Consider the following 21,060-nt stretch of genomic DNA (forward strand, 5'->3'; position numbering starts at 1 on the left):
TATGAATCCCTGACATGGACTAGAGGGCTAACTTAATGAGGAGCTTTGAAGCCTGATTTGGTGTTTGCTGGTACCAATGTGAATTGGAGGCAATGTTCTGACTGGCCAGCGGGTGATAGTGGCTGTCTTCCATTGCATCATAGACAGCACTGCTGAAGACTGAGTCAGCACAGTCTCGCTTCTGGAGGCTGAAACCATGCATCAGCAGAACATGACCATGTGCATATGAAAGTCACTACAACTGTAGTCTAAAAGAAAAGAGGATATATTTTTATAGAGCTTTTATGAAAAGGAGGAAGGAAGGAAGGAAGGAAGGAAGGAAGGAAGGAAGGAAGGAAGGAAGTTATAGATTTAAGTAATACTGTCACTTTGAGCATCATCCAAGTAGCCTCACCTGGAATCTACAATATTAGAAACATAAGAGCCATGATAAAGACATCATCTTGACTTTGCCATATCTATTTTGCTCAGCCTGCATCCCAGAAAAGTCTCTTATAAGATCCCAAAAGCAAATGTACATCCAATGTAAGAGGAAAGGTAAATGCAGATCATATTGACATTGTATAGATTTAAACAGAATTTATAGGTCTCTGTTCTCAATGTTTTCTGTCTTCCACTGCTGATCGCTGCTGAGCACACCTGAGTTTCTGAAGAGCTGGCCCCTTGCAGGATCAGAGGCAGGGATCAGCAGCAGAGTGGAGACACAATCTGTCCCTGTCCTCTGGTGCAGTTCTCAGTCATCTGGAATGAAAAGTTCCTCAGGTCCTTAGCTTGATCTTAGGCTATGTTAACTCTCCTGCTCCTTCCATCAAAGCAGGTTGAACAAAATACATCACATAAACTTGCCATGGAACTTCTTCTCATTCCACATGATATTGATGGCAGCAGGTCAAGTAGATGTACTGAGAAGGAATGATTGTGATTATCTTGACTGTCCAATGCAAACACTTGCTGTGCAGAGAGTGCAATGAAAACCTTACAGAAATTCTTGGGGCTGCCACATTGGTGAAGGTGTCGAATGTCTTGATGTCTCAAATAAACTGATTCATCCTCTTCCAAGATTTGACAAGTAATTGCACTTTGCTATAAGCTTCAGTGTTTTTGGGTGATTTGCTTTACATCATGTTCTACAACTAATAGAATGTCAACTAATAGTTATGACAGGATATGCAAGTACAATCTCATCTACCGGAGCTAACTAAATGTAAGTCAAAGGTCTGTGCTCCTTTCACCATTTTTGTACTTCTATCTCTGACAGTAAAGTAAAATAAAACGTTAACATAAATAATGTGTAAATGTACAAAAGGCTTCTGACTAGAAATGATGGCATATCCGGTAAACTGTCTGTTACAAAACAATGATTAATGAAATAGCTATGAATGAAATGAATATTATAATGTACATATACGGGCAGCACTATATGAGACACCTTTGAACTTTAAATTTGCTATGAATATAAATTTTTACAATTCAGGAAAATCTTTAAAACCCATTGCTTGTAACCTATTGAAGTGCTTCTTGGTTTCCATGTGAATACAAAAGAATGCCATAATCCGCATTAGTCCAATGTAGTCATTGGTTCATTAAATCAGGTTTGAGAAACACAAAAAAAGTTAGAGTAGAGAGGAGCTTCCTTGGATGCTTCTACTAAATCCTTCCAGTGAGCTTCAAAGCTTTGATGTATCTGAAGAACCTGGTGTGCAACTGAAGACAGGAAGAGGACCAGCTAGGGAAGCCCAGCCTCATACTTCTGCTTCCCTGGTAGGTTTTTGTGATGACTTGTGTCATTGTGGGAGGAGTACTTTTATACTGCTGACAATAATAAGTTGCAAGATCTTCAGGCCACAGGCTACTAATGGTGAGAGTCAAATCTGTCCCAGACCCACTGCCACTGAACCTTGATGGGACTCCAGATTGCAAACGTTTTGCCCAATAGATCAGGAATTTAGGAGCTTGCCCTGGTTTCTGCTGATACCAGCTTAAGTAATCGTTAATGCCTTGACTGACCTACAACTGATGGTGACTGTGTCTCCCACAGATGCACATATCGATGCTGGCTGAGTCAACTGGATGTCACATCTGGTACCTGAGATGGGAAACAACAAAGACCAACATGATTGTCCATGATAAAGCCGGACATTCCTGAAAAGTTAGTCTATGCTGAACACACCACTGAGAAAATTCCTGGTGCTGTCTGTCCTTCCTTACCTGAGACCCAGAGGAGCAAGAGCCCCTGAAAGTGAGTAGGGACCATCATGTCCCTGCTGTGTACTGACTGGGGCTGAAGCTGCACAGATTGACACCAGCAGCCTATGAAGAAGTCCTCAAGTAGCCTGCTGGGCTCTTGGAATATGCAAAGCAGCAGAGGTAGAGGGATTTGGTCCAGCTTCAGGGCTGGCCCCTCTCAGCATAGGCTCAATGTCTTCTAGGGTCCCTGTTCATACCCGAATGGCACAGGTTTCCTTGCAGAGAATGTGCTCCTCCTTTAGGACAATGATTCCTTCCATGATTAGAGGGAACTGCTGCTTTCATCTTTCAGAACTCGGTTTACCTGGGGACCAGGGTCTTTGTCATGACCAATTTGAAAAGAAGTAATTAAAGGAAACAAATGGGCTACTTCAAATTTAGGGTATATAAGGGAAGTAATGAGTAGAAGAGAGCAGAAATTGTGAGCTAGGTGAACTTGTCTGGGTTCCTATACTCACTATCACAGCATGACTGAGACTGCTGGGGAAGACATGAACAATGCCAGCCCCGGGTTCCCGAAAACACACGCAAGAGCACGTTTCTGCCTGTCTTCCTCTAAGGGCAGTTCTGAGGCCCATTCAGTTATTTGGTCTTGATTTTTTTTTGCAACATAAGTTAGAATCATTTCAGATGCAATGTGAGAATCAGGATGTACTTAAATACATAAACAAAAGTCTGGCTGTTGCAGTCCTTGGGATTGGGGCAGCAGCAGAGATACAGTAGAAATGAGGCAAGTTTTCTCCTTCCTATTTGAAATCTCAACACACAGACCTTTCAAGATTGGGCCTAAAGGATCCTAATCTCAAAAGGGCTGCAATGTCTCTGCATCAGGTAGTCTCAAATCTGTTTCTAGAAGAAATCAAGGCAAAAGTTTGGCTTCACCCTCCCAATTCAGCTGTATGAAAATATGTCCCAGTACCACCTGTTCACCTTCTTCCTTCCTCTTACATCTCAATCCTGAAGGGGTCACATAAGCCTCCTATTTCCTACTCCTGCCTAGGCTGAAAGAGGATCATCTGTGTTGGCCATGCACAGCAGGGCAGAGTTGCTACTGAACAAACTGAAGAAATCAGAGACAACTGCTGGGAAAGTGATAAATTTTTATTAGAAATTTAAAGAAATAAATAATCCTGTGCTTGTAACTTATAATGGATAGGGACAAGCTATCTGAAGAGAAACTTTTATCTGCTGTGTCAGGATCCAGTAGGATGTTAGGATAACAAGGAAAACATATCTTCCTTCATTCACCTGCTAGAGTGGTTTCAGGAATTAAAGAGACATGGGCAGAGAATTTAATGTCTTCATAGATTTCCAAGCACTGCAGTGAATGGGAGAGGTTTGGAACAGGTACCTGTACCCAAGCTGAGGTCAGGCCTGCAGTTCTCAGAGCTGCTGAGCTGTAGACCTGGGCTGTGGAGGAAGTAGCTGCTCTCCAGACCCATGAGGCTGAAGACACGGGAGAACCACAGAGGTTGCACATTGCATTGCATGGCAGCAGATGCAGGGAAGGAAAGTACTCAACCTTCTGGGTTCTGAGCAAGCTGAGAGCCCCAGGAGGAACAACACTGTGAGACACCAGGACCAAAGAGCTGACCTGGCCCTCTGAGCTTAAGGTTCTCAGCACTGATTGAGCCTGAGGAACAGAGGCCAAGAAGAGGATTAGCAAATATCCACATCCGTGAGTTCGACTCACTGAGCTTCTGATGTGCCTAGAAAGATGAAAACACACGTTACACAAAAAAGGTGTAAATTAATTGTTCACTGTGTGCATTAGTATATTAAATACTAATTTAATGTAGCAATAAATAATGGTTTTTGTTGCTTCTGTAACATATTGTTTCGAGTCCAGAAGAACATGCCAGATAGATAGCAGCAGCCTCAAAGGCTCTCTGAGAAACCACACTTGCAATGCAGGAATGGTGCTGGGCAGGAAGTCCTAGGCAAGTGAGGATATTCTTTGCCAACACAGGAACGAACTAAATTAAGAGAAACCAACTGGAAATGCAATCCCAGTGATACAGCAGAAACAGATAAGGGCTCAGCACGGAAGCCGGACCCTGCACCACTGGAAACTGTGATTTGAATCTCCTGCAGCCGCTATTGCATCCCGGTTGAAACAGCAAAGAGAGAGGTGTGAAAGCTCAGAGAATGGGAAGCGTTGAATGGAGTTGGGAGCGAGACTGGCCGGGTACCCTGCATCGACCTTCGGAGAGTGAGCAGATCTGGACCCTTCCATAGAGAAGGAGGCTTCAGTGGAGGACATACTCAGACCAGGCGGACTTCCCAGAAAGAGTGACTTCAGTCACATATCCTCCTCTCAAGCGGGATTGGTGGGGAGTACCTAGCCTGCAAGAAGCCACTGGCTGAGACCCAATAGGTTAGCACAAACCAGGTCCTAACGCCTGCAGGTACACCCTAGCGGTGAAGCCTTCAGTAGGTTGACCTGGAGGGGAGGGCCCAGCATAGATTGCCCAGGTCTGTGTCTCCCTGGTGTGCTGTGGTGGGCTGGAAAACCTCCCCGGTGCAATTCAAACAGACTGTGGCAGACAGGAAAGGAAGGTGGGCCCCCTATATACACTTATATATAAGGAACAAAGAATATAGGAAGAGGGAGCAACAAGAAAGTGTCCTCGGCCCCCAATCCTGAGAAACATGCAATAGCAGACACGGCACCAATAGACATAAAGCGCTATCTTCAGAGCCTTATAGAGGAGTTCAGGAGTGAAGTTATTAATGATCTGAAGCAAGACATAAGCAAAATAGTTAGAGAAATTCAAAGCACCTCGCATCTCTGAATAGAGATGGGGTCTGTAAATTCTGTCCCTCTGTCTCTCATTCCCTAGGTCACTTCATCCCTGTTTCACTCATGGCTGCCACAGTCAGAACTGTGCACCTTGCTCTCTCACCCACCCTTCCTCATTGCTGACCCCCAGTTCGGACTCTAAGAATCCTCCTGAGAAGGGGATGATAGGAGCATTACTAGTCACAGAGGAAAATGGGAAATACTAGGAACCGGTAGATGGGGAGGACACGGCCTTTTGTGCCCAGAGGCCCCCAAATTCACAGACGAGTAGCACTGACTCTCTCTTTCTTCAGTACCTGATACCATTGCACTGAAATCAGAAAGGGAACTTTCTTTGCAGGCAAAGTACAATTCCCTGGGTGATCCTACACCTCGTTCTATTGCAATGCTTCAGTCAACCTGAACCCTGACACTTTAACTTTAACAGCTTTGGAAAACTGGGTTTACACTCCTAATAAAGTGTCTAGAACATTATTTTCACCAATAAAATAGTGAGTGCGTTATCCTTCAGAATAAATGAAAAAAGATGTCTAATATTTTTAAAAGTATGCTGAAGCTCCTTCAAAATCTAATAAGACAAACTAATAAAATGCACAAGTTAAAAGCCAAAAAGGTTATTGTCCTTTCCACATACTTCCCACAAAATGTTTTGCATACATTACTAAAATCTGCAACAAAATTAACCAAAATAATAACTTCATAAAATCTCTGGATTCATTGTCAATACAGTCATTGTGTCTTATAAATTAAAAAAAGCATTTAGGTAAATAGAGAATTTTTCTATGTTCCTCTTGTCAAAAAGTTGATATAACTAAAGCTTCATTTTTTCAAAAGGTATATATACACAAAAATATATTTCATGTAATGAAATCCAATCAATCTACCAGTGACATACTTAATGAATGGGTAGTTTCTATAATACTTAAAAAAATCACAAAGTGCCTACAACAGCCACAAAAATTTTGAGGAACAGAAATAGAATATGCATAAAATTCTATTCTAAGATTGTATAGGGAGTGGAGATATAGCTCAACAGTAGAGAAGCGCCTTAGTCTGATTCCCAGCTTTGCCATCAAGGGTGAAGATCATCAAGGAATTTCAGTGAAACAATGTGTGCACCAGAGGATCAAAAATAAACTGAACAAGTAAAAAAGAAGAGTCCAGAGAAAACACCCACAGGTAGTCTTTCTCCAAACATAAAATATAGGTTTATGTGCGTGTTTTTCAATACATGGTGAGGAGCAATTGGAAAGGAAAATGAAATTAAGTACATATTGGGAAAATATTGAATCACATGGCATCAGAATAAAAATATGAATTAATAGAACACATTATGGACAGGTGTGAGTAGGGAAGCTTCAGGATAAAGGGCAAGAGTGTAACCGTAGGCGGTAAAAGAAGGTAAACTCAAGAAGACACAAACCCACATTCACACAATTACAGGAGAGAAATATGAATACATTAGACTTCACTGAAAGTGGTGAAAGAAATCACAGAATCACAAATAAATGGAAAGTTACACCCCTGTTCCTGTGTTGGAGGAATTAATGCTGCTAAAAGGTTCAAACCATCTAAGGTGGATTACAGATTCGGTGAAATCCCCATCAAAATGACATTGAGAAAATTCCACTGGAATAACAAATTATCCTAAATATGCAGCACATTTTCCTGCTGTTCTTTTTGACCAATTTCCTCCTCACCCCGTGGACTTTTTAAACCCAAGTCTATCTGTTGGCACTACATATTAGATTTGTCCTTTTCTAGAATTACATACACAAATATATCATCTGTCTTCTATTCCCTACTCCTTTCCTACTTTTACACAGCAGAGCTACTTGTTAGTTCAAGTCATGCTATCCATGTACAAATAATGGGATCCTCTTCTTTTCTGAGTACTATGTAATGGATGGAGATGTCATAACGTATTGCTTCATGGAGACTGAGGTAAGTTTCGTGTCAGGCTATTATGAATGAGTCTAGTTTGGATGGTTTTAGGCAAATTGTGAGAGAACAGGTGTCTCCAAGTATGTTATTCAAATGTTTGAAATTTCAACTGTTGGATGTGACACTATGAAAACAGGTTTATAAGACTCTGCCAAGTTATTATCCTAAGAAGTCATAAGGTAATCATTTCCAGCAGGAATTGATGTGCATATCAAATGCTCATGCTAGTAAATTTTTAAAAAATTTGGTTTATACCCAATAGTAACTATAAGAGGTAGAGGTCATGAAAGCATTTATTAATTACCATTCTCTATGCTTGGAATGTTTTAGACACAAGAGCTAATCTTAATTAATACAGCTTATCAAAAATGCAAAAATTAGTAAAGAAAATATTGGAGAGTAGGAATACCTGAAAACATCTTGCCAATGGATTCAAGAAGGAGGGAATGTGTTACACAGAGAGAATGCTCGCTACTGCTAAATGTGAGGTTTTTCTGGGGGAAAAAAATCGGTATGTGTTATAGTCAGGGGTTGTTCAGAGAACCATTAGAATCAAGATATTGAGTTTATAATATTATTTTTATAATGGTCACCCATAGTTAACACAAGAAAATGCAGGTAATCTATCCACAACACTAAAGACATAGAATATTTAGCCAAGGGCCTGAATCCCACAGCCATGTCCCACATGAGTCCAGATGAAGACCCAGAGCTCATGACAATGCCTCCCATGAGTCCCACTGGAGGTGGGACACAATTTGCCTAAAGCCCACAAGGTCGCATGACAGTCTCTTTTACAGATCTGTGCTGGGAAGGCCCAAAGGTCAGCAATGGAAGCCAGGAAATCTATACCAGCTGTGCTGGTGGGTTGAGGGTTCTATGATGGAGCTGAGAAGTCACACTCACAACAAAGACCAGGTCTGTCCTAAAAAGCACCACAACCATCCCCAGTGACAGAGAGGCCTCAGGCTCCTCGGACAACAAGCACCGTCGAGTATGTGCTGGAAAGCCAGCATGACCCGTTCATCCTGGAGACCAAGGGGCACACATCTTCCTCCCCAAGCCAGGAAGCAATGCTCATTGTGAAGACCAGACCTTCTACAGGAGAACCAACGGCTCAAACAGAAACTCATAGGTGAACCCACAATGCATCAACGCCTCAACCCAATAGCTTCTCCTTCTTCACGGCTCTATGCTGGCAAATTTTCTCAGGTGGAACATCTACACTCAGTGCCATGCTGATGTAATCCAGCTGGCATGAAGTTGACCACCAGTTCTTAATCCATAACAGTTGTTACTTGAAGACTGTGTCCCTACGATGGATGCAACCTTCTCTGCTGTTGCCATCTTGATTGGAAAACTAGAAAACATTCTAATGGCCCTATGATAACCAGGCCACACCCTAATATCTACCTAAGAATGAAGTCTATTTTTCCCCCGGGGCTGAAAGGCTGTTTGATGGAAGATATTCAGTGCCACAACCTAAAAGTCACATATGAAGATGTGGAAATAAGAACCGGAGATACTTGTCTTTGGAAAAAAATGAAGCCACATCTCTTTTTCTTCATTTCGAAGAAAAAGATCAACACGGGCAAGTGGGAGCTCCCTAACTCACGGTGGAGAAAGACACTGAGCTGGGTTCAGTGAAACAGTGAAAGGCTCTGAATGATGTAAAAAGAACAGTGAGAGTCTCAGGGTACACCTGTAAATGCAATTGGTTGTATGAGTACCAGATTTATAACAACATTATATCAATAAAATAACGCAAAGAAAAAGAGTTTAGAACTCCCTCTGCTTATTTTAAAATTACAATAGACTCTTAACATCAGTCCAAAGAATCAGTATCCATGTGGTGACCTCTGAGACACACTCAGTACTATGAAAACACCACAGTATTGCACAGTACAGGATCTAACACACTTGCTATGCCAACATATTTGTGATAATCATAGAAGCTATAAAGGGAGTCTTGGTAGTAGCAAAATGTATTATTGATTATTTTTATTTCTGTGTTACTTAGCAGTATATTGTGACATTGGTTTTTGAAAATCCTCTTTAATGTAAACACCAGGATATTATCTTTCTAGGAAAGGGAATGCTATAGACATGGGGAGACATGGTTCACTTACAGAAAATGGAGGAAAAAGAAGCTGCATAGGTACAAGAAAGTGGTATTATGACAACACTGTGTCATAAAACATTTTGGACATGTGGCATTACATCTGTGTCATGTGCTGAAATATTTAATGTCAAGAGTCAAAATTAATGTGGACTGGGAAATTTGAATCTGAAATTATCATGACGAGTTGCGAGAGAGTTGAATTTATGGTGATAATCTACTTTGCAGATGTAGGGACAGAGGCATGAAATACACCTCTGCACTTTAACATTCGTTGTGAATACAGGTCTCCAGATGGAGGACTTGAAGAGGCATATCTGCAGCCATTATTAATATCCTAAAATCTTATTTCATTGTTCTGTACTGTTTATACTGTTTTATTTTGTTTGATTTTATTCCATTTTGTTTTATTTACTTCATTACGTCTGATGCTATGGGAAGTTACTTTGAACATAACAATATATATATATATATATATATATATATATATATACATGTTAGTGTCTGTTGATTTCTATTACCTTGTTTTGTAGGGCAGTATGGATTTAACAGTATTGTTTTGCTTAAAATTATTTTGTTGTACTTTGGTTTTAGTCTCTTTAAAATAAAAAATAAAATTAATAAATGTATAACAGTGATAAAAGATTTTAAAAATTATTTCTTGGAACTCAAAGAAGAGTTTCACTGTTGCCAAGTCAATTGAAAATGATGGTGTAATCCATATTATTTCATTAAATCAGGGTCTTTCATTAAATCAGGGGTGAGAAACAGAAAAGGAAGTTGGTGGAGGGAGGAGCTTCCTTGGATACTTCTACCAAATCCTTCCAGGGACCTTCAAAGTCCAGATGCATTTTAGAACTTGGCCTGCAGCTGGAGACACAAAGAGGAACAACTGCAGCAGCCCTGCCCCACATTTCTAATTCCCTGGAAGGTTTATGTCATGGCTTGTATCACTGTGGGTGGGGAACTGTAACTCTGTAGACAGTAGTAAGTTGCAAAGTCTTCAGGCTGCAGGCTGCTGATGGTGAGAGTGAAATCTGTCCCAGAACCACTGCCACTGAACCTTGATGGGACCCCAGACTGAAAATTGGAGGCACGATAGATCAGGAGTTTAGGAGCTTGCCCTGGTATCTGCTGATACCAGTGTAAGGAACTGCTAACACTCTGACTGGCCCGGCAACTGATCTTGACTGTGTCTCCCACAGATGCAGATGCAGATGCAGGCTGTGTCAACTGGATGTCACATCTGGCACCTGAAATGGGAAACTTAACAAATATCAACATAGGTATTCAAGATAAATCAGGCCAACAACGCAATGCCAGGCAACTCTGAACCTTCAGAACTAAGAAAATTCCTGGTGCTGCCCTTTCTTACCTGATATCCAGAGCACCAAGAGGCCCAGAAAGTGAGTGGGGACCCTCATGTCCATGCTGTGTCCTGACCAGGACTGAAGCTGCACAGGATGAGACCAGAAGCCTGTGAATAAGTCCACAAGTATGTGGCTGGGATCTTGGGACATGCAAATTAGCAGGGCTGGAAGGTTTTTGGCCCAGCTGTGGGTTGGCTCATCTCAGCACAGGCTCAGTGTCCCCTGGGACCCTGCCCACAACAGGGCAGCACAGATGTGCCTACAGAGCACCTGTTTCTCCCTTGGGCCACAGGACAGAATCAGGCTGCTCTCCAATGAGTAGAGTGCACTGCTGCTCTCATGTTGCAGAACACACCTTGCTTGAGGACCACAGTCCTATGTTATGATCCCTTTTAGAAAGGAGAATGAAGAGAAACACATGGGCTGTTTCAAACAGAGTAAAAAATGAGAAAGCAAGACAAGGATAGAGCAGAATCTGTGAACTCTGTGAAATTCTCTGGGTTCATCTACTCACTAACACACCATGACTAAGAGGGCAGGGAAGGACCTGACCAATGCTGTCTGTCCAGCCCCATGCTTCCATAGCACACACAGAAGCATGTTTCTGCTTGTCTTCAACCAAGCACAGTTCTAAGGCCCAGCCAGATTCTTGTGCTCGACGTTCATTGCAGGAAAAGTTAGAATCATCTAAGAAACAATGTGTGCATCAAGACATACTTAAAGTGGTAAACACATATCTGGGGATCAGAATATTTCTGAGCCAAGGCCTCTGGAGAACAGCAGGGAAACGGGTCTGCAGTAACAACCACTCTCCCCACACACCTTGCCCTCCTCTTAAGGACTCCTCCAGTGGTTCTCCCCGCATCTCTGACGGCAGTCGAGATCTACAGCCTCTGTCACCTTCGCCTCAGAGTACACCAGGCCACTTCACTCTTGTTTCACTCATGGCTGGCCACATTCAGAGTTGCGGCCCTAGCTGTGTCACACATCCTGTTTCATTGCTGACCACGAGGCCTCCTGGGTAGTTCACTATAGTCAGGTGTATCACTCACAGATTGAAAAACGAAATAGTAAGGAACTGGCACATGGGGAAGACACAGCCCGTTGTGCACAGAGGCCCCAGACATGTGAGCTTAGAGATTTGGGCAGAGAGCTCCCTGCCTTAGTGGCTCCCTCACAGGAAAGCATCACTTTTTGTTTAATGTGCGGTTGTTCGCCATCTACTGGAAGATCTTTAACACAGCAACCTGTTCATTTTGATACTCTCAGGCCATGACTGAATCTTTTCAACTGTATTCTTGAAGCTGATTGTGTTCTATTATGTATCAGATAAAATGATATAGAAAATTCAAATGATTCCTCTTAATAAATCATCCTACTCCTGAGGACAAAAGACTAACAGCTCACCTAGAGATCTAAAGTGATAATGATAATAAGACTGTGAACATGACTTGTGTAACCCTCATGATCAGACAAAGATTTAGTTTTGGCAATGCCCATGAGCCCTGAAGACCCTGCAGGAAATGTTTGTGGAGAATCACACAATAGATCTGTAAGGCCAGCCCATCCTTCCTTTCCCAGTTCCCCTTTCAGAGCAGCCTGTGGGAACCAAGCAGCTCCCTAGCTCACACTCTCAGTGGTTGGTGACTGGCTGCAACTGTGGCAGTTGAGATGTGAGAAGGTCCCAGTGCTGTGTTCCTGCAAGCCACTCTCCAGCTCTCTCTTCCCAGTCTCTACACGGGGCATGAGGAAGGGATCACAGCTAGCACTGGAGCCCAGGCATATTTCTGCTTCCACTAACACTTACTTCCTTTAAGGGCCTCCAGCATCTCCAGATTATTTTTTTATGTTTTTTTTATTTAAAAGAAATAAGAGAAAAAACAAAACAAAACAAAGCGGTGTAAGGGTACAAGTAATACAGAACTACAAAAAAAAGTAAGAAATCATCAGTTAATAGATTACATATTATCATCTTAGAGATAGGTGCTCAAATCACAGTATCAAAGCATACAAAGTGGAAAGTGAGACTGCAAACAGTTGTGTTCAGTGATCCAACCAAAAACATTAATATGGTCAGCTATTTAACACCCATAAACTCACTTGCTGTTGTATTCTTTAGAGCTCTTTTTTTCCCTCTCTTTTTTACAACAAAATTTACACATTTTGGGTTTTATTACTCCTTAGTTCTTATTACTTTTTTGGGGGGGGATAATAAATTCAAATATGGTAAAACAAAGCTGTTAGTCAAAACCAAGGATAGACATAGCACATGATGTAAAACAGGATGCAAGGTTATCGACAAAGGTTATCAACAATGTCTCTTATTTCCTTAAAAAGAATTGTCTATCTCAATAGATATTGTAAAGTTGAACAAAACAGTAGAGAACAAGACCAATAAAACTTAAGCATTGTAAACATTACAGGACTTCCAAAGGAGACAATAGTCAAACCAGAATGGGCATCTTAGTGAATCTTATTGCCTTCAAAGTAGTTGCCTATACCCTCAAACTTCAAACTATCATACAGAATGGAACAGAGTCTAATCAGTCAAGACAAGATAATGGGAGAATTACAGGACTTCAAAATAAATTAATAGGAAATCAAAAGAAAGTTACTGTTATATATCCTGCTATTTTTTTTAAAATTTTTCCCCTTAATTAAAAAAAACAAAATAAATAACTAAATAATTTTTTTAATGAATAAGGGAGAGATTGAGATAAAACAGGACATAACAATATAACAATACAGGTCAAAGCATGACTGTTTCAGCAACCTAGTGCTTCCCACCAAATAACCTGACTTAATAGTAGTTACCATAGTGTCTGTCTTTTTCCTTGAAATATTTGAATAAAACTTCATATATCACAGCTTCAAATATTTCCATATCAAGAAGCCCAGAATAAAGGCTTTCCAATTAATAAGTAAAAACTTTATAACGCTTCAAGGACACATAATGGGGAATCATGATTATCGCATATTTTTATATATTTGAATCATTACTTATATTATGGAAACTATTCGGTATTCACACATGCGAGATTGATTTATTTCACTTATGAGTATGGTCTCAAGCTGCGCCCATTTATTGATAAATATCTCAATATGAACATTCAAACAGTGAGACTGCAAACAGTTGGGTTCAATGATCCAACCAAAAACATTAATATGGTCAGCTATTTAACACCCCTAAACACACTTGCTGTTGTATCTTTTAGAGCTCTTTTTTTCCCTCTCTTTTTTAAAACAAAATTTACACATTTTGGGTTTTATTACTCCTTAGTTCTTATTACTTTTGGGGGGGTAGAATAAAGTCAAATATGGCAAAACAAAACTGTCAGTCAAAACCAAGTATAGACATAGCACATGATGTAAAACAGAGTACAAGGTTATCAACAATGGTTATCAACGATGTCTCTTATTTCCTTAAAAAGAATTGTCTATCTCATTATATATTATAAAGTTGAACAAAACAGTAGAGAACAAGACCAATAAAACTTAGGCATTTTAAACATTACAGGACGTCCAAAGGAGACAATAGTCAAACCAGCTAGAGCAACTATTTCTAAGATGATAATATGTAATCTATTAACTGGTGATTTCTTACTGTCTTTTTTTTTGTAGTTCTGTATTATGTGTACCCTTACACCACTTTGTTTTGTTCTGTGTTTTTCTCTTTTTCCTTTTAAATAAAATTAAAAAAAAAAAACATATCTCAATGTGATCCTTCTTTATAGCTGAATAATACTCCATTGTATAGAAATATCACAACATTTTTATCCATTCCTCAGTTGATGGACACTTGGGTTGTTTCCAAAATCTGGCGATTACAAACTGTGCTGCTATAAACATAGGTGCACATATATCACTGTGATATGATGCTTTCAGTTCTTCTAGGAATATGCCTAGAAGTGGAATAGCTGGAATAAATGGGACTTCCAATCCCAGCTTTTTGAGAAATCTCCAGACTGACCTCCACAAAGGCTGCCCAGTCTACACTCCCACCAACAGTGCAGGAGAGTTCCTTTTTCCCCACAGCCTCTCCAGCATTTGTTGTTGTTGGGTTTCTTGATCCTGGCCATTCTTTCAGGAATGAGATGTTATCTCAGTGTGGTTTTAATTTGCATTTCTCTAATGACCAGTGATGATGAACATTTTTTCATGTATTTATTTTCCATTTGCAATTCTTCATCTGAGAAGTGCGTATTCATCTCAGATGCCCATTTTTGGATTGGATCTTTGAATTTTGGGGTTTGGAGTTTTTTAAATTCTTTATATGTTATAGACAAGAGTCCCTTGTCTGAGAGAGAGTTCACTAAAATCTTTTCACAGTTTGTGGGTTTTCTTTTCACTATGCTGGAGATTTCTTTTGACATGCAGAAACTTTTTAATAACAAGTGATCCCAGTTGTTGATTCAGGGAAGTAGTTCCTGTGCGGTTTGAGTCCTGTTCATGAATTCTCTACCTACTCCTGTGTCTTCAACGTTTCTACCCAATTTGTCTTCCAATAGATTTAGTGTTTCTGTTTTAATATTCAGATCTTTGACCCATTTAGATTTTAATTTAGTACATGGTGATAGACATGGGTCTAGCTTTAGATTTCGGCAAATGGAGAGCCAGTTTTTCCAGCACCATTTATTAAAGAGACTGTCGTTCTTCCAGTGAACCTGCTTGGCTCTTTTATCAAAGATAAGGTGGTTGAGTGTGTTTGTAGTTGTGATTGTATCTTCTAATCTATTCCATTGATCTTCAGCTCTGTTTTGATTCCAATACCATGTTGATTTTACTACTGTTGCTTTGAAGTATAACTTCAAGTCAGGAATTGTGATGCTTCCTGCTTTGTCTTTCCTGCTTAGAATTGCCTTTGCTATTCTAGGTCTCTTCTGGTTCCAGATGAAATTTAGGACTGATTTCTCTAGATCTATAAGTTATGTTGATGGTATTTTTATTGGGATTGCTTTGAATCTGTATAACAGTTTTGGGAGAATGGCCATTTTCACAATGTTTGTTCTTCCTATCCATGAGCAAGGGATGTCTTTCCATTTTCTAAGATCATCTTCAATTTCTTTTTTGAGTGCATTATAATTTTCACTGCATAAGTCTTTCACTTCTTTCGTAAGAGTAATTCCTAGGGGGCTGGGGATTTAGCTCAGTGGCATAAGCACCTGCCATGCAAGCAGGCAGTCGTGGGTTCGATTCCAGGTACCGATAAAAAAGAAAAAGACCAAAAAAAAAAAAAAAAAGAGTAATTCCTAAATATTTCATTTTTTTGCTTGCTAATGTGAAGAGTGCAGTTTCTCTTATTTCCCTCTTTGTGATTTTGTTGTTAGTGTATAGGAATGCTGTTGATTTCTGAGTATTGATTTTATATCCAGCCACATTACTGAATTTATTTATTGTATCTAAGAGTCTTTCAATGGAGTTTAGGGGGTCTTCTATGTAGAGTATCATGTCATCTGCAAACAATGATAATTTAACTTCTTTTCCTATCTTTACCCCTTTTATTTTTCTCTCTTGCCTAATTACTCTGGCTAGTACTTCCAGTACTATATTAAATAGGAGTGGTGATAAAGGACATCCTTGTCTTGTGCCTGATTTAAAGTAAAGGCTTGCAATTTTTGGCCATTTAGTATGATGCTGGCAGTTGGTTTGTCATAAATGGCCTTTATTATATTGAGATAAAGACCATCTATTCCAATTTTCTGTAAAGTTCTTATCATGAATAAATGTTGGACCTTATTGAAGGCTTTTTCTGCATCTATAGAAATGATCATGTGATTCTTATTTTTGGCTTTATTGATATGGTGGATTACATTTATTGATTTGCTTATGTTGAACCATCCTTGCATTCCTGGGATGAATCCGACTTGGTCATGGTGTATAATCTTCTTGATGATTTGCTGCATCCTATTTGCCACTATTTTATTGAGGATTTTTGCACCTGTGTTCATTACAGAGATCGGTCTATAGTTCTTTTTTAGTTGGGTCTTTCTCAGGTTTTGGTAGTAGAGTAAGATTTGCTTCCAGGAATGACTTAGGAAGGATTGCTTTCCTTTCAATTTCATTGAGTAGTTTGAGGAGTGTCGGCATTAGGTCTTCATTGTATTTCTTGTAGAATTCTGCAGTGAAACCATCTGGGCCTGGGCTCTTCTTTGTAGGTAAGGACTTAATCACATTTTCAATTTCATTAACAGAGTTTGGGTTATTCAACAGTTTTCCATCCTCTTGATCTAGCTTTGGTACTTCATATGTTTGTAAGAATCGGTCTATTTCTTGTGTGTTTTCAAACTTTTGAGAGTAAAGGTTTTCTAAATAGGTGTTGATGATCTTCTGTATTTCTATTGGGTCTGCAGTGATTTCACCTTTTTCATTTCTTAATGCATGAATTTGAGGTTTTTATTCCCTTTTTTTAAATAAGGTTGGCTAGGGACTTATCGATTTTATTTATTCTTTCAAAGAACCAACTCTTTGATTCCTTGATTCTTTGGATTGTTTTCTTAGTCTCTGTTGCATTGATTTCTGCTCTGATTTTTATAATTTCCTCTCCACTTTGGCTTTGGGCGTGACTTGCTCTTCCTTTTCTAGCTGATTGAGGTGTAGCATCAAGTTATTTATTTGTATTCATTCTGTTTTCCTGATGTGGGAACTCAGTGCAATAAATTTTCCTCTGAGGACAGCTTTCATTGCATCCCACAAATTCTGGTAAGTTGTATCTGCATTTTCATTTTCTTTTAGGTATTGTTTAACTTCTTCTTTAATTTCTTCTGTGACCCACTGATTACTCAAGAGTGTGTTATTCAGTTTCCATTAGTTTGTGGGATTTTTGCAGTATCTTTTATCATTAATTTCTAATTTCAGAGCACTATAATCTGATAACATGCAAGGGATGATATCAACTCTTTTGCATTTGTATAAATATGTTCTGTGAGCTAATATATGGTCTATTTTAGAGAATGATCCATGTACTGCTGAGAAGAATGTGTATTCTGATGTTGTTGGGTGGAACATTCTGTATATGTCTATCAAATCCATTTGTTCGCAGGTGTGATTCAGTTCTGTTATTTCTTTGCTCATTTTCTGTCTGGTTTATCTGTCCCTCGGTGTCAATCGCGTATTAAGGTCTCCTGTTACAATTGTGTTACTGATAATTTGAGTTCTCATTTCTGTTAATAGTTGTTTTATATAACTGGGTGCTCTGGAGTTTGGTGCATATATATTTAAGATAGTTATCTCTTCCTCTTGGAGTTTTCCCCTTACGAGTATGTAGTGACTTTCTTTGTCCTTTATGGTCACTGTTGGTTTAAAGTTCACATTGTCTGCAAACAGAATGGCTACTCCAGCCTATTTTTGGATTCCTGCTGCATGAAGTATTGTTTTCCATCCTTTGATTTTCAGTCTATGAGTATCCTTCTGGGTTAGATGGGATTCCTGTAAACAGCATATGGTTGGATTTTGTTTCTTGATCCATTCTGCTAATCTGTTTCTTTTGATTGGTGCATTGAGACCATTTACATTAATGGTTATTACTGTTAAATGCTGGCTTATTGTTGACATGTTATCTCTCTGCTGTTGCATCTTTATCTTTCTGTTCTGTTTAATTATCTGCTTTGCTTAGTGGTTTTTTCCTTTGTGTATCTAAACTGTCTTTCAATATTTTTGCAGGGTTGGTTCAGTGTTCATGAAGTTCTTCAGCTGTTCTTTGTCATGGAAGTATCGTATTTCACCATCAATTTTGAATGATAGTTTTGCAGGATACATCAGTCTAGGTTGGAAATCATTTTGCTTTAGGATCTGGAATACTTCACTCCTTGCTCTTCTTGACTTTATTGTTTGTGCTGAGAAGTCTGCTGTGATTCTGATAGGTTTTCCTTTATAAGTGATCTGTCTTTTCTCTCTGACAGCTTTTAATAATCTATTCTTGTGTTGGATTTTTGGGATGGTGATTATTATATGTCTGGGTGTAGTTTTATTTTGGTTATGACTAGTTGGAGTTCTATATGCCTCACTGATCCTGATGTCGGTTTCTGATCTCATGCTTGGGAAATTTTCAGCTATTACTTCTCTAAATATCCTCTTGACATCCTTTATGTTGTCTCCTTCTTTTTCATTAATCCCTATCATTCTTATGTTATTTTTCTTTGCATCATCTTGCAGTTGTTGAATTGTTGTTTCCTGATTCCTTGTTATTTTTAAACGACCTTTCCTTTGCTGTTCACTAGCTGCAATCCTGTCTTTAAGGTCTGAAATTCTATTTTCACTTTCATTAAGGCGGTTTTTGCAACTTTAAGTGGAGTTTTTTTATTTCCTGTATATCTCTGTGCATCTGCATTATGTATTCTGTTTGTTTCTTATATTGCTCGTCTAGGGATTCTATCTTTTTGTTTAGTTCCTCCAATTTTTTATCTGTGTTTTCTTTAGATATATTCAGAATATCTTTCATTTCTTTTATCATTTCTTCTTTTACCTGGGAGACTATTTTGAGTTTGAATTTCTTTAAAGCTTCCTGGAGTTGCTTGTTAATTTCTGTAGCTCTTGTGTCCGATATTTGAGGTGAATAGCATATATTTTCTTCTATATACATTGCTCCTAGGATTTCTTGTGCTGGGCTGGCGGTTTGAGGTTGTAATTTGATCTTTCATTTTGTCATTTTCCTATATTTCTGTGTTTCAAGTGTTATTTGAAAGCTTCCTCAGGGTCTGTTGGAAATCCCCTTCTATGTTTGCAGCTCCTGAGACTCTAGCACCCTGTTACCCTAAGCCACTGGGCCTGGAGAACCAATGGCCCTCCTCTTCCTGTTCAGAACTCTGCATTTCCAGATAAGCTGGGCCTCAGGGACACTGTGCACCCACCTGCCTGTTGGAAGCTCCACAGCTCTCCAATCGCAGGCAGGATGTGCAGGCGGATGTAGACACCTCAAAGCCATCTTTCCACTTTACTGCATGTGGGAAGCCGCCTATGATGGCGCCCATTTCCTGCTTCCGGGTTCTTCCCGGCCTGAACATGCCCGCCAAATTGTCATGTCTGCCCAGTTACCCGTGACGCTAGCCTATCAGCTTGTTAGACGCACTTCTCTGTGATTGGATACTGCTTCCCCTTATAAGAGGTTGTTCCTGCCCCCAACGGGCAGAAGAGGAACCAACGTTGAGGGTGGCGGACCTTGTTAGGTCCGGTTCGCTGTACGCAATAAACTTTGAGAGCTGATCCTGCTCGAGTTTGGTCTCCTGTCTCCCGCGGCTCCGGTCATCTAGTGGCCCCGTACGGGGAAAAAGGTAAAAGACTCAGCGACGTGCCTCTTCGGCCGGGAGGTGCGATTGCTGTCACCTGTGGTACGACGGAGGACCTGGCCCAATAACAACGGAAGGCATTGAGCGCCTCTTCTCTTCACCCTGATCAGCTACGTGAGATACAGCGGTTCCCGGGACAGGTGAGTACTGGGTCACCTGGGTTGGGTGGACGCACCTAACAGATTTTGAGCGCCACACGAGTGGACGCCGTTTTTTTTTTTTCTTTTCTTTTCCCTTTGCATTTGTTTTGCTTTCGCTTCACTAATACACCGACAGGCTTTTGATAGAGCTCGATCAGAATGCTCAGAGGAGCCCGGAGCCACTGCCGATTGTGGGTCTCCGGAGGACCCTCAGGGCTCTAATTCTGATTCGGATTCGGAAGGCTCAGAAGAGGAGGTCGTCTTTGCTAAGCATGACCCTCCTACACCGTTAAAAGAGGAACTTAGGGCTCGGGAAGATAAAAAGGGGAACCAAACACCACCCTGCCCGAGCTACTCTGCCTTATGGGAGGAGCTTAAGCCCTTCCGACCTTTGGCAATATCAGGAAAAGATCTCCGGAGCCTAAAACAAATGCTAAGATAGCTGGTTTCCACCCTCAGAGCCACTAATCTGCATATTGCCCCAGACAAGATCCAACAATCAGAGATAGCCCAATATTTAGGGACAAGGATCACCTCCTCTCAGGTATCACCATTAAAATTGGTCATCAGGCGCGATACTATCCTAAGTTTAAATGACATGCAAAAATTAATTGGTGATATCAATTGGATCAGGCCATATTTGGCCTTACCTAATAGTAAGCTAAAACCCTTGTTTGACTTACTTAAGAGAGACCCTGACTTAAATTCACCTCGAAAGCTCACGCCGGAGGCCGAGACGGCACTACAAGCTGTGGAACGGGCCCTGACCACGGCCGCACTAAGGCGTATCAATCCAGAAAAGATCTTTGCCTTGTGCGTTCTCAAGACAACTAGACAACCCACGGCTGTCATTTGGCAACAGGGACCCTTGCTTTGGGTCCACCCAAAAATGTCTCCTGCTAAAGCTATTGATCATTATCCAGACTCGGTCGCTTCCCTTTCTCTAGAGGGCATCTCACGAGCCATACAACACTTTGGGGTGCCTCCTTCCTCCCTACATGTACCATACACAAGAGAACAAATTGAGGCCTTAACAACGTGTCTAGATTCCTGGGCGATTCTCCGGTGTACGTTTCAAGGGACCATAGATAATCAATTCCCAAAAGACCCACTACTTCAGTTTATTACAGTACACCCTGTGATTTTTCCCAAGGTT

General features: G+C 40.3%; 1 gene segment (V, D, J or C); it reads right to left on the bottom strand.

The window, feature by feature from the left end:
* Positions 1-10,046: 10,046 nt before the first annotated feature.
* On the bottom strand, positions 10,047-10,577 carry LOC100723737 (immunoglobulin kappa variable 1-39-like). The segment is given in 2 exon segments: positions 10,047-10,366; positions 10,489-10,577. Coding segments are annotated over 2 exon segments (375 nt in total).
* Positions 10,578-21,060: the final 10,483 nt, after the last annotated feature.

This window comes from Cavia porcellus, unplaced genomic scaffold, assembly GCF_034190915.1.
Source record: "Cavia porcellus strain 051 isolate PalLab524CR breed Dunkin Hartley unplaced genomic scaffold, mCavPor4.1 scaffold_18, whole genome shotgun sequence".
NCBI lineage: Eukaryota > Metazoa > Chordata > Mammalia > Rodentia > Caviidae > Cavia > Cavia porcellus.